This window comes from Penicillium rubens (assembly GCF_028828025.1).
Source record: "Penicillium rubens strain IBT 27055 chromosome Unknown utg000003l_segment0_segment0, whole genome shotgun sequence".
Classification (NCBI taxonomy): Eukaryota; Fungi; Ascomycota; class Eurotiomycetes; order Eurotiales; family Aspergillaceae; genus Penicillium; species Penicillium rubens.
In genome coordinates, this window is record NW_026890601.1 from 7,507,441 (window position 1) to 7,520,360 (window position 12,920).

A 12,920-nucleotide genomic window follows, 5' to 3' on the forward strand; every position below is an offset into this window, starting at 1 on the left:
ATCGAGTAGCCGCTAAAAAAGGCCTAGAAGGAATAGTTATCGAGGGATCTCCGTCCGACAAAGAAAAAGTGAAACCGTCGGCCTCCCTATCGAAAGGGAAGAGGCGAAAATAGAAGATAATATCATCTACTATTAAGCCTTCGTAACTAGACCCTATACTCGTTCCGACCGAGGCTTCCGAAGAAAATCCTAGAAAGGAACCTTACCGTTATTATTAAAGTTATTATAGTAACGAAATACCGACCTTATTTAAGGTTAAACCCTTCTAGGGTCTCTAGGACGGATACGAAGATCCGCTAGATTTTATTAAAGATATTAAGACTACGGTCGAGCGTGATTATACTCGATAGGACGAGGAGATTTCCGCCTATAAGAAATAGGGAGAAAAGGTTAATAAAGAGGAAAAGGCCCTATACGACAAAAAGGAGAGAGACTATCGTCTTCTATTCCGTTAAAACGTTAGCGGACGAGTAGAGACGTGGTTAAAAGGAATAAGCCGCGAGACACGCTAGGATTAGTAGAAGCTTCGTACGAGCTATCTTAAGAGATACCGTCTTCTAGAGGAGGATCCGGTCGCTAATATCGCGCGTATAGAAGTATAGTACGATAGTCTAAAGCAAATAAAAGATAAATCTATTACCGCTTATCTAGAAAGGGCTAACGACTTCTATACTTAGTATAGTGAGGATAAAAGCCACCTAGGGATTAAGGTAGTGTAGGGGATCAAAGAAATATCTAAGAGAGATATAATCTAGTTCTATCTAAGATAGGAGAAAAAGATAGACTACGTTACTACGCGTAAGCTAATCGTAGATACGTACTTAGGGGCGGATAATCCTTTTATTCGAGAAGAACCGGAAATATCTACCGGAGCGTCCTTCGAGGATATTATCTGTGATACTATATCTAAAGTGGTTCGCGGGCTAAAGTATCTTATTAGAGAAAAAGTGCAATATTAGCGTTAGTAGCTATCGACTAGTGTCGGACGTAGAAAGGACCTAGGCTAAGGTCCGTCATCTAAAGGACTAAATAGGCCTATAGATCTAGGCTAGATTAAATACTAAAGCTATAATAAGAAAGGATATTACACTAATTCGTATCTAAAGAACTAGAGGGGACTATAATAGTAAGTCGCTACTTATATAGCCCTCCCTACCCGTATCCTTAGTCGTAACGACTAGTAGGGCAATAACTCCTAGGGGGGATCACTATCCCTAGCGATATATATTATAACCGTGAGCCTAGATCTAGTTATAGCTATAAGGGAACCTATATCGAAGAATTAAAGAGGGAAGTAGCTATAGCGAGAGACTATTTAGGAATTAGGGGTAGGATAACGTTTTCGAAATATCCGTTCGATAGATAATATTAATCGAGGGTAAGGATTATAAAGACTCTCTAACGACTAAGTCCTATAGGTCGTACGATCGGTAGATAACTTCTAGCCCTATAAGCAGATAGAGATAGAAACGTTATAAACCACTATTTAATAGAGCGTAACTCCTAGGCCGTCCTAGGGACACGCGGCTCCTAGACCGTTATAGGAATATACCACCTATAATCAGACTATAAATCCGTTAGGCACCTATCCCTTATATAAGATAGTGATAGAGATATACCGAAAGGAGAGGGTATAGATTAGTGCTAAACCGCCGAAGATACCTAGTCCTATCCGCGTAATCGGAGGAGGAGAGAGGTTCTCTATTAAAAAAGTGCTAAAGGAAACATACGTTACCCTCCCACTAGCCTAGCTACTAGACTAATCCGAACCGATATAGAAGGAGTTAGCTTAGTTCCTATAGGACGTAGCTCCGCGGTTTAGGATCTATTAAGTTAAGATCCGGGATCCTATTAGTTTCGTATCTAATAATATTCCGGAGATATAAGCTAGACGCCGAGGTTAGATAGACCGTTTAATAATATATACGCTAATCATAACCTCTAAGGCACTTAAGGACGATAGACGGTTAACTCCTATATTCGTTAAGTTATAGATTAGGGATAAAAGGATTCCTCGAACCCTATTAGATAGCGGATCGCTAGTAGAGCTAATTTCGGATCGGATAGCGAGAGAAATTTACGCTACGACCTACACCGACACTAGGAAAGAGATTAGCCTTATAGATAACTATATAACTTTCCAAAAGTAGTATATATACCTTCCTATTAACGTTATAGGGGTCCGGGTATATATAAAATACTATATTATTAACGTAAGCATATATAACTTACTACTCGGGGTCCGATAGATAAGACGAGTTCGGTATACTATAGATTATAGGAAAGGATAGATAACGATCCGAGGAACTAATAGGGTGCCTATAGCGCTAAACACGGAGTTAGCACTAATTAAGTGTCTCGATAAACTCCCTATTATCTACGTTAACGAAGAGGGAGTGGATAATATCCTATAACGTGTGATCGACGATAATAACGTCGAGGAACTCTCCGATTAGAAGGGTTTCTAACTACCCCTAAGAACCACCCCTATTTAGATAGGGTATACGTTCGAACTAACCGGGGGACCCTTATAAGAAGTGAGACGAGTTATAATACTATTAAGAAGCGATATTTATACGATAATAATTCTGCTAGAGAAAGATATTCTTATTAATAAAATCAAAGAAAGTAGATAAATAAAAATAAAAATAAGGATAGATATATATATTAGTTAGATTAGATTAAGAATAAGACCGCTATCGATAGCGATAAGGATAAGGAGTATATTATACGGCTAACCCCGGGCCTAGTAGCCGATTTAGTCTACCTAGTAATATCCTTCTAGATAGATCCTATAGACTATTTATACCCCTAATATCACCTAGGAGTGTTAGAGATAGCCGGTAGGAATCTAGATAAAGCGGAGATCCTATAGAGGGAATATTATATAAGCCCTACACGCTAACCGAGGAACTAGAGAGACTAAATAGTGATAATAGTATTATAAGAAAAGAATAAGGATAGTATTATACCGTTTCGTATAAACGAGATCGGACGATTTCCTACTAAAAGATAGCTAATCTAACGAGAAATCAGCTAGGACCCCTAGGATTAAATCGATTAATAGTTCTAGACGACCGAGTTAGTTATTAGGGAAATAGTAGATATAGTAACGCGAAGAGCCGACGTATATCGCCTATTATACACCTAGCGAGATTACTTCGTAAAGTCGGTATATAATATATAAGCTACCGACCTAATCGAACATTCGATAGACCTAATACTAGGGTCGAAACCTATAAAGGCTAAGATAAAGAGGTATACCTAAGCGGAGCGTGATTTCGTAGCGAAGGCTTTCCCGGATATAGAGGAAGTAGGAATCCTATACCGGATAGTATCTTAATAGGGAGCGTAGATAAAGTTCGTACCTAAGAAGACGCTAGGAGACCTACAAATCGTATATAACTTTATCCCTATTAATAAGTGGACGATCGGGAGTTCTTACCTAGTTTATAGTTTAGATAAGGTTATAGACGTAGTCCTAAAAGCTAAATATAAAGTGTACTTCTTAGCGGACGCCTCTTATAGATATTAGGCTATTCCTATTAAACTAAGGGACAAGTTTAAAGTAGTAGTTATCACCCCTTATAGTTAGTACGTATACCGACGGATAGGGATAGGCTTAAAAACCGCTATATATATATACGTATAGTTTATAGATATAGTTTTCGGACCCCTACCTAGTAGCGAAGATTAGGAGAGGTTTAAGACTATTATCGGAGACTAAGGGGACGTCGGTTTTAGTCCGTTTATAGACGATTATTTAGGGTCGGTAGTATCGTTCGACGTAATATACACCTTCCTATATAAGAAATACTTCCTATAGGCGGTCTTCGGACCGGTCTACCTAGCGGAAAAGAAAGTCCGAGTCTTTAAGTCCTTATTAGAAGCGGTCGGCTTTAAGGGAAGTAAAGAGGGGATCCGACCGTCTATTAAACACTATAAGAAAATCCGAGACTAGCCGATTCCTATAAACCGGGAGGAGCTAGATAGCTTCTTATAGTTAACCCCCTTTCTACGGAGGTTTATCCTAGGCAGATCTAAACACGTTATAATCATAAAAGGGGCGTATCTTAAAAAGGTACTAGCGAAGCTATATAAGACTAAGGAAATGCTACCGGATTTAGAGGACTACGACGGCGATCTAACTAAGAAAAAGAGACCTCCGAAGAAGAAAGCCTTATCGGATATAATACTATTAAACGTATTAAGCGATCCTCTAAAAACGGTCCGTACGACGTAGACGGAAAAGGAATAGGAATAGATAGAGGATTGTTAGAAGTCCTTCGATACCGTTAAAATAGCTATCGCCTTAAACGTATATATAGGGACGGATTACACCTTACAATTTCACCTAGCTATAGACGTATTAGCTATAGGGCTAGGAGGGGTCCTATTCTAGCTCTATAGAATAAAAGATAGCACTATAGCCGGTCCGGAGTATCGAGACGCGGAACGAATTGTGATATTTTTATCCTTTAGGCTTTCTAACGCCGAAACGAGATATTTAAACCTAGAAAGAGAATATCTTACGGTAGTTAAATATCTAGCCGAGGTCCGATAGATAGTTATAGGAAACAGATTCCTAGTTATAATATACTCGGATTATAGCGCCCTAAAAATAATCCTAACGAAAGGGTTAGAGGGTAATTCACGAATCACGTAATAGGAAAGTAGACTTAGAGAGTATAACTATCTTATCTATTATCGGCCGAATATAGATCCGATTATCGGTTTAGTAGATAGATTAAGTCGGATACTAACCTAGTTAACGACCGTTCTATATATAGAGGATCGGGTCCCGGATCTAGTATATATAATATAGGATATTATAAGCGGGAGCGATAGAGATAGGTCTTCGGAGATAGAAGATATTATATAGCCGATCCCGATATTATAGAGACCGTAGAATAAGTGGGAATAGGCCGACTAGTAGGCGTATTTTAGAAGATCACTAATATATAGAGGAGTTATAGAGACCCTTTATAACGAGAAAGAAGCCTTATTAGCGATATCTCGCGTTTAAAGACGTCTATACCTATATTAATCTAAGCGTCTTTAGTTATATCTATAACGGCTAGGGACCCTAATATACCGAGAGAAGAACGGAATGTGGTCTCTATATTTATTAGAATATAAAGTCGAAGACACCCTCCGAGTATTCTACGATTACTATAGTTATTATACCGTCTCCCTAACGGTTGACCGACTAATAGGCTAAATATACTAGCCTAGAAGAGCGTTAGACGTCGTCGATTAGATCCGTACCTACGACGCTTATTAGTTTTTCTTAAGGAAACCTCCTACCGGTCCGTCCCGACGGATCTAAGAGCTAAAGCCTCTAAATATAATAGGAATAGATTTTCTAGGCCCTATCCGACCTTAGTACGTAACTAGCGCGAAATATGTCCTAGTGATTGTTAACTATTTTTCCCGATTCGTATAGGCCTAGGTAACGGAAGGAGTAGGAGGTAAAGAGGTCGAGTTCTTTTTCGAACGTGTCTTCGCTCCGATATTCGGATAGCTAGCTAACGTCTATAGTGATAATAGGCCCTATTTTATCGTAGATAATATAATTAGGATATAGTCGCGAAGGGGTACAAAAAGCATTTGTGCCGGCGCGGCCGGATTCGGCGCCCCCCTGGATCGGGTTTGGCGTTGGCCCCCAGGTGCCCCGTTCGGGTTTAGTCTGTCCAGAAGCGGTTTGGCGCGGCACTAGCCCCAAAATGGCATCGAGATCCATCTCATCTTTTTTAGGCTTAGCACGTCCAAGGAAGGTTTAGCGGCCCACGCCTTCCCCGAATCGGGGTCGGCCTCCCTCCACCGCCGACCTGCCCCACCGACGCGAGTATATAACTCGGTGCGTCGCTCGACGTCCTCGCTCTCGTCTGCTACCCTTCCCTCTCGCCCGGCCGGGCCCAGCGACCTCGCCGCCGTGAAATGATACCGTATTTCCGGATCACACGGCACTGGACCCCCTGTTTCAGCTGGTTGCCTCACACACGGAGCAGTGCCCCTTCTCCACCCGCTGAAGCTGGAGCGCCAGCGGCGCTGTCTACTGGTCCATCGCCCTGGGGGGGGGGGTTTCAGCTACAGTTGCCGGTCCGCAAACTTTGCTAGAGAGGATTTGCCCTCTGGATACGTGCGTGCTGGCCGGCTCCCACCACCTCGCCTGTATGTCTCCGTCTCTATCATGGACATCAACAGTGCCCAACTGTTGGCCAGAAGACTGGATTGACTCTCGTCTTTGCGCACAAATGCGCCTACGATACGACGTTATCCGACTCTCGCTCTTTCGTGCGCTGTCTAATCGGCGTACTCGTGTGCCATTGGCTGGTGTTCTGTCGCCGATTCCTCGTCTTGACGCCGTGGCGCAGAATGACCAGGTGTCTCACTTGTTTGCGGAGCCTTTTGCCTCGTACAGCAGCCTCGGAGAACTCCGCAATGGAACCTAAAACACCGTGATGGTATTGGCCGCTCACTTGAATGGACGCCTTCGGCCGCGCCCTGCTATTCTACAAGGGCGATCGTTTGACTCTGGCCCACTTTCAACAAGGCGCAGCAAGGCTGATCGATACATGGACGGACAGGCCGGGTCAAACCTGATGATACGATGCTATATATTATCCAATTAGAAAAATGCCGCATGTTGTAGCGCCGTGCCATCTGACCCCTTGGTCATTCTTGCTCTGAATGTTGGTGTATCACATCTCTCCGGGGACGGGCAGCACTTGGGCCAATTTCCCAACCGCCCCGGATGGGAAGTGGAAGTTGAAAGAAGGGAGAGGGTGACCCGGGAGGCGCGTATAAAGAGTCCTTGGATTCCCTCCTACGCAGAGGGACGCTAAATTTGTGTTTCCAGCTCTCTTCTATTTATCTCAGTATACAAGATACTTTAGAATCTCCGTGAGAGCGAAAGAACCAAATTTTCAGATCACAGTGCACCCCACCCCCCTTCTATTTGCTCCAACCGCTTCATTCTCTCCGTCTCTCGTGCAAATCATGGTCTCTATCGATCTGGACAACATCATCCATTACCACCCTGCCCCCATGTCCAAGCCCCCTTGCAAACCGCCACATCTGACTACTTCTTCTCGTGGTTCTTCCCACCCTCCTTCCAATCAGCCCGTCCTGATGCATCCTCTACCTCCGCGACCCCCGTGCCTTTCTCACGAGTCCCCGCAAACTTGTCACCCTCGTCGACAGAGTCCTTCTCCTGCTGTGTCATCTGTGCGTCGTGATCGCGACGCCCATCTGAACGATTTTGATAAAGAATTAGCCAACTTGGAAATGGCCGAATTTGGGAGCCAGGAGACTCCCGAATTATGCTTTGGAGGCACCGAAGAGACTCAAGCAGAGGACATCAACGACATCCAAAGAAAGGAACTGCATGATCAACACGGTGGTAAGTGATCTGCCCACCTGCTGGCTCCTCTAGCTTCTCAGGCCCCCATTGGGTGCCATTAATTGTTAAGTTGAAGATAAGTGAAATGTGCTGACTTCTTATTTTAAAAGGAGCCTCCCACAGCGACGATCGTTTTACGAACGATTCAAGGATCCTCTCAGAGGGCCCTACTACGCCGCAAGATACCGCCGCCTCATCAGACTCTCCCGGGACAGACCTTTCATCAGCAGCCAGTGCACCCACTTGTCCTATGGAAGCTGATGGCTCCGTTTCACCGAACGAGCCGTGTCCCCTTCAAGGTTAGTGGTGTCTGGTGATAGTGTTTTCCTAGATTGCTTCTTATCATACGGCTACAGATCCTACACCCACTGAGCGCAATGAAACCCAGCTTTCCGCTTTTGGCTGCGAGACAGACGTCAACATCGTGGCGGCCGGTAATGTTTCAACTGATCAGGCCCCATCGCCTAATCCCAGCACACCTGTTCCAGCCGAAGATGAACCAGAGCCTGCGAATCAGCGGCTTTTTAGGTGGAGTCCTGAAACTGGTGCAGAGTACAGAATATCAAGCCCTCTACCGGTCACGGAGGCACATTCCATCCAGTTGGACGCGAGGGACCTTTCAGCAACTCGCGACAGCCACCTGGAAGTGCGGAGCGACGGCAACGACATCCATTCAACAAATTGTTGTCCTGACGATGAAGCGTTATCAAGCACTATCTCGCCTATGCTGCAACAAAAAAAGCAGGCAGTTTCCAGATCAGAGGGAAAGGATCCACCAAGAGATTTATCTAGGTCGTGCTCTGTATCGGTTGTTGTGCCTGTAACCCGGTCCCGTGGACTCCCAATAACAAGGTCCACTAGATCCCGCTCCACACGCTATACAGGGAAAAGGCAAAATCGAGCAAATTCCGCTTGCACTGTTGAAAGCGATGATCCTGACGACAGTGACTATACGGACGGGAACGATTCTGGTGTTGGTGACATCACCAGGTTGCCACGTCTAACAAAAAGGCAGAGACGACCTACTACAACGAAGATCCAGCCCGCTCAGGCTCGACGTGAAAGCCCGCATCGCGTGTTCTCCTCGCCGGCCCCGGAACAGGAAATTGCAAATCCACGTCCTGCCACAAGTTTGCAGGACATACAAACCATTCCCGTCAGAGGCTTTCTCACTCGGCAAACGTTTCTATCAAGAGTTATCTACTCGTGCACCTTTCAGGAAGATAGGCAACCTTCTTGTCCGCATGGGCCAACCAAAGTTCCCGCTTACGACAAAAACTTAGACAATACGAGGCACGCCACGCAGTCCAGCAGCAAAAAGCAACCAGCGCGTGCGTCTCGTTTCCTGCCCGATGAGGACGACCGGTTGATTGAACTGAAGGAAGAACGAGGTCTCCCGTGGAGTCGGATCGTGAAACATTTCCCTGGGAGGACGAAGGGTTCTCTCCAGGTTCGCTATAGTACGAGGCTCAAGGACCGAGGAACTGGAAGTCCCAGGCAAGGTCGGAATGCAAGGGCTACATATCCTGCAGCTGTGGCCGTGACTCCACAAGAGACATGCGGTCTACCCTCTAGGTCTCGTAGGACTGGAAATCACGGGTCTTGAATTATGTATATAGCAGGGTTGCGATAAGCTCCCCTATTGAATGACGAAGATGGAAATCGCTAGAGATCTGGATGCCTTGAACTTAGCGATGCGTGACATTTCTTGGTCATGGACCGACCTGCAAACGTTGGAAGACATCGCTGCAAACCTCAAGATTCCTATGAAGTTTGTATGGTTATTCAACCCTAGAGGCTGTGCCTATACCAATCAAAAGTGAATCCAATTTGCTCAGGCTCGCCAGAAGAAAGCGCGTGAAGAAGTCCACGTTTCTCCAGGTCCTGACAAAATTCCTTTCTCGCAAGAAATTCATCTTCCATGCAGTTTTGATCCACATAATCACGATTGTCGCCACTGGCTCGCCCGATGATAGTTGCGTCGCCGTGGACACTCTGTAATAACGACCTCCACCACACCCCAAGGCGATAACATATCCCATGAATTATGCGACCCATGATCATACGCCATCGTTCGTTGAAAATTGGTATGACGAGGGTGGTCACTTCGCTACTTTCCTTCTTTCGGTTTTCGTTACTTTCTTTCACGTCGGTTCTTTCGTTCAAAAGTGTTTTCGTGTGCGCGGCTAGATCTGAAACGGTGACATATTTATTATGCCAACATTTGTCGATGATATTGTCAATCAGGGGATTGCCATCCAATTTCGGAAACTCCATGTTCTGTAGTAAGTCCACGACCTTAGGACCATGTTCGTAAGGATCCTCGGCAAGACAGCGATCTCCATAAACTTCAAAGCCGTAGTTCATCAAATAGTACAAGGAACCGAGGGCAAACTGTTCTGTTCGAGGGCCAAGAAAGCCAGGAGTTCCACATTCCCCTTGGTCTGACTCGTTATTATTGAGTATTCGGCCATACGGAGCCATGCAAGCTTCGTAATTTGTGCCAATTTTCGCCGTACAATCAAAATCGGATAGCTTTAATCGGTTGCGATCAAGTAGAACATTCTCAGGTCGTAAATCACCATGAGCGAGGTTGACGGATTCCAAGAAAGCGACGGCTTGAGCAAGATCGTTCATCCATTGTTTTCGTAGGTGTAGAGGTTCCAACTTTTCCACTGTAGTAACCACCATAGTTTGCTGGTCCCGAGTATGATTTTTTTGTATCCTAGAAGAAAGTGATATGTCTAGGAAGTAAATTAGTAGACAACCTTTTAACTGCCAATAGGGGTCGCACCTCTCATGTATTCGAGGAAGATGCCACTGCTAGAAAAGAGAAAACACTGCACAATAGAGGGACAAGGCGGATTTTGCGAGAATACTTGATATATCTCGAGCTCTTTTTGAAATTGTTCCCTCTCGAATTCCCCAGGCTTTGGGACTTTGACCACGATGCGAGGGTGGACCTCATAAACAAAAGAGATGCCTCCGCCCCAGATCCAATGAACACTTGGAAACTGACGTTGGATATCCATGGTTGAAAGGTTGACGTGAGATGGAGCAGCAGTATTTGGAGGATATTTGGAGGAGAGAAGGGATAGGAGCAAGAAAGTAACTAGTTGGCTAACCAGCGAGGCGCAGTGACATAATCAATTCTGATTGGTTCAATTGGCTAGGTTAGTTGTTAACGTATTCAACTGCCGAGTGGTCCACCCCGAAGACACCATAAAGTAAATGCGATGAATTACAACTTGGTATCTCAACAACGGCTGTCTAATTGGAACTTTTTTAATAGTTTGATTATTTTTGTGTGATTTATAACCTCTTTAGGGAATTTGGAGAGGTTTTATATCATCGTGATTGTGATATATATGTTTCCCTAAGGATTCAGACTCCACGAGAAGATAATTCGACAGCAAGGGCTAGGAAATGTAGATAAGATTTATGAAGTTGTGTGAGACTAATCTTTACCAGGATTGCAAATTCCAGAAACCCACTAGGCCCTCTTCCAAACCCCATTGCTCTTCACATAAGTACCGTTGTCGATACAGTCATCGCATGGGTCCCTTTTGGTTGTCTTGCCAAGGTACTCTGTTTTCTGGATGATGCCGCAATTGTTGCAGCCATTAAGTTCCCTGATCCTCCCGGGAGAATCAACTCGATGTCTGCATAGATGCTCGATTGTGTCAATAAGTTTCTGACACATGATGCCTGTAAGTTTCATCCATATCAGCTAAAGCGGTTTTTGTCTAGTGATGATCATTGATACTCACTCAAAGATAAGATGTAACTCGGGTGTGCGATAAATCCACGTCGTTGGATGTATACGGTACCAGAAGAATGTAATTGTCGTGGATTTCGAAGCTCAATGGGGATGAAAGGAGATTATTGGGAAATTTGGACGTATTTGTAGACTTCCCGGGGGGCTTGAGCGCTCAGAAAACGTCACGGTCAAACATTTGCGTTTCTCAGTGACCAAGCAAGACAGTTTGCATGTTGGCAACTTTGTCCAACAATTCCGTGAACCATATTACACCCATAACGGCGCATGGCAAGTGTTCTCTTAGCGCCTGGCCCACTGTGGGCAACATGGAGCAGGTCTGGTTGCGGCTCTACGCGCCCAGTGCTCGTGGGATTGGTGGACCGAGGTTATGTGCGGCTGCACGGTCTTTCTGTTCAAGCAAATCTTGGACGACTGCCCCACTTATGTGAGTGATAACCCAGTCATCACTGCAGCAAATACTGCAGTGTCCTGTCCTCCTAAAGCGACGAGATGCCGTAGCTGTCTCCTCATGACCAATTATATGATAAAGGGAAGCGAGCCGTGCACACTCTACAAAATAGCCAATAGAAAAAGCTCGTGTGATTGATGATCCTTGACACGCGGTCAAATGCGCTGTAACCGCAGTTTGTTCTACTCACTTTTCCACCTATTCTTCCATCACTCTTCCATCACTCTTCCATCACTCTTCCATCACTCTTCCACCCCTCTTCCACCCCTCTTCCACAGTTTCTTCTGCTTTCTCAACATGGGGGGAAAACGATATGTCAGACCGCAAAAGCCGTACAGTGCGACGGACGCTTTGAAACGGCTCGTTGACAAAGCCGAGAGTCTATCTCTACGAGAGTATCTTACCAAGAGCGAGAAAAAAAGCCTTGGGGCTGCTCTCACAATCTTACAAACAGAAACCAACAGCTGGAAGCGCCAAAAATATCAGTTGTTTTTACGCAGCCTGCAGAAAGATTGCGGCGCTCATGCGGTCCTCTTATGTGCAGTTGCATTGGGGCAAGTCATTGTCGCTAATATGAACCAGCAAAACCGTGATCGACTTGGGGGCATTTTAAAGACTGATACGCGGCTTTCTGGGACTGTTATACGAGAGCTTGCTGTTGTTGAATGTAATTTGCCAGATACTACACAGCGTGAGTGTTGGTTCAAAGCCAGAAAATCAAGCTAATTGCCGTAGATCCGGGCTCAGAGGGGTTTCAGCAGCTAGAAATCCCAACAGAAAAAGCACCAAGTGACAACACATTGTTTGACACGTACGAACAAGCAGCCATGTTGTCGAGGCCTCGACCAACTGGATTGATCAATGGAAGACGTGAGCAAAAAAAACTCAGACAATCAATTCAAAAAGCTAAATACATTCTAGAACCGGCGTTCACGTATTCGGAAGCATCAGTGGACCTCGTTCCGCAACTCGGAGAGCTGATGTACAAGGCGATCGAAACCAGCCAGCAATGGAAGATGGAAAGAGCGGCAGGAGAAGAGACAACTGATTGTTTCACGACGATCATACCCGAGGATACAAATGCAGATATATCCATCACTCTGTTAGTTGGACAGAGGGCTGGTATGCAGTTTCTCGAAAAGCTGAAACTGAAACCTACGTGGTCATCATTACTAGGGCATCTAGTACCTTGACCTCGTGCCTCGGTGGAACTGGAATTTTGATCTCTGTTTCCACATTCCTGTGTGTTTTTGGCTCCTCCTCACTGGCCGAGGGAGGAATGATCA

At 45.0% G+C, this 12,920-nt stretch overlaps 4 protein-coding genes across 4 annotated transcripts; 3 read left to right on the top strand and 1 right to left on the bottom strand.

The window, feature by feature from the left end:
• Positions 1 to 6,176: 6,176 nt before the first annotated feature.
• Positions 6,177 to 6,455, top strand: N7525_009108 (uncharacterized protein; the record flags this gene model as incomplete). The annotated part of the gene is made up of 1 exon (XM_002560341.2): positions 6,177 to 6,455. The coding sequence occupies one exon, from the start codon at positions 6,177 to 6,179 to the stop codon at positions 6,453 to 6,455; it is 279 nt and encodes a 92-aa protein (XP_002560387.2).
• A 547-nt stretch (positions 6,456 to 7,002) lies between these two features.
• N7525_009109 (SANT/Myb-like DNA-binding domain-containing protein) lies at positions 7,003 to 9,011 on the top strand (the record flags this gene model as incomplete). Its single annotated transcript, XM_061214594.1, has 3 exons — positions 7,003 to 7,405; positions 7,516 to 7,704; positions 7,762 to 9,011. 3 exons carry the CDS (start codon positions 7,003 to 7,005, stop codon positions 9,009 to 9,011), a joined length of 1,842 nt encoding a protein of 613 aa, XP_061069025.1.
• Positions 9,012 to 9,196: 185 nt separating this feature from the next.
• On the bottom strand, positions 9,197 to 10,437 carry N7525_009110 (uncharacterized protein; the record flags this gene model as incomplete). Its single annotated transcript, XM_002561801.2, has 2 exons — positions 9,197 to 10,149; positions 10,200 to 10,437. The coding sequence occupies 2 exons, from the start codon at positions 10,435 to 10,437 to the stop codon at positions 9,197 to 9,199; spliced, it is 1,191 nt and encodes a 396-aa protein (XP_002561847.2).
• Positions 10,438 to 11,931: 1,494 nt separating this feature from the next.
• On the top strand, positions 11,932 to 12,827 carry N7525_009111 (uncharacterized protein; the record flags this gene model as incomplete). The annotated part of the gene is made up of 3 exons (XM_061214595.1): positions 11,932 to 12,301; positions 12,370 to 12,504; positions 12,556 to 12,827. 3 exons carry the CDS (start codon positions 11,932 to 11,934, stop codon positions 12,825 to 12,827), a joined length of 777 nt encoding a protein of 258 aa, XP_061069026.1.
• Positions 12,828 to 12,920: the final 93 nt, after the last annotated feature.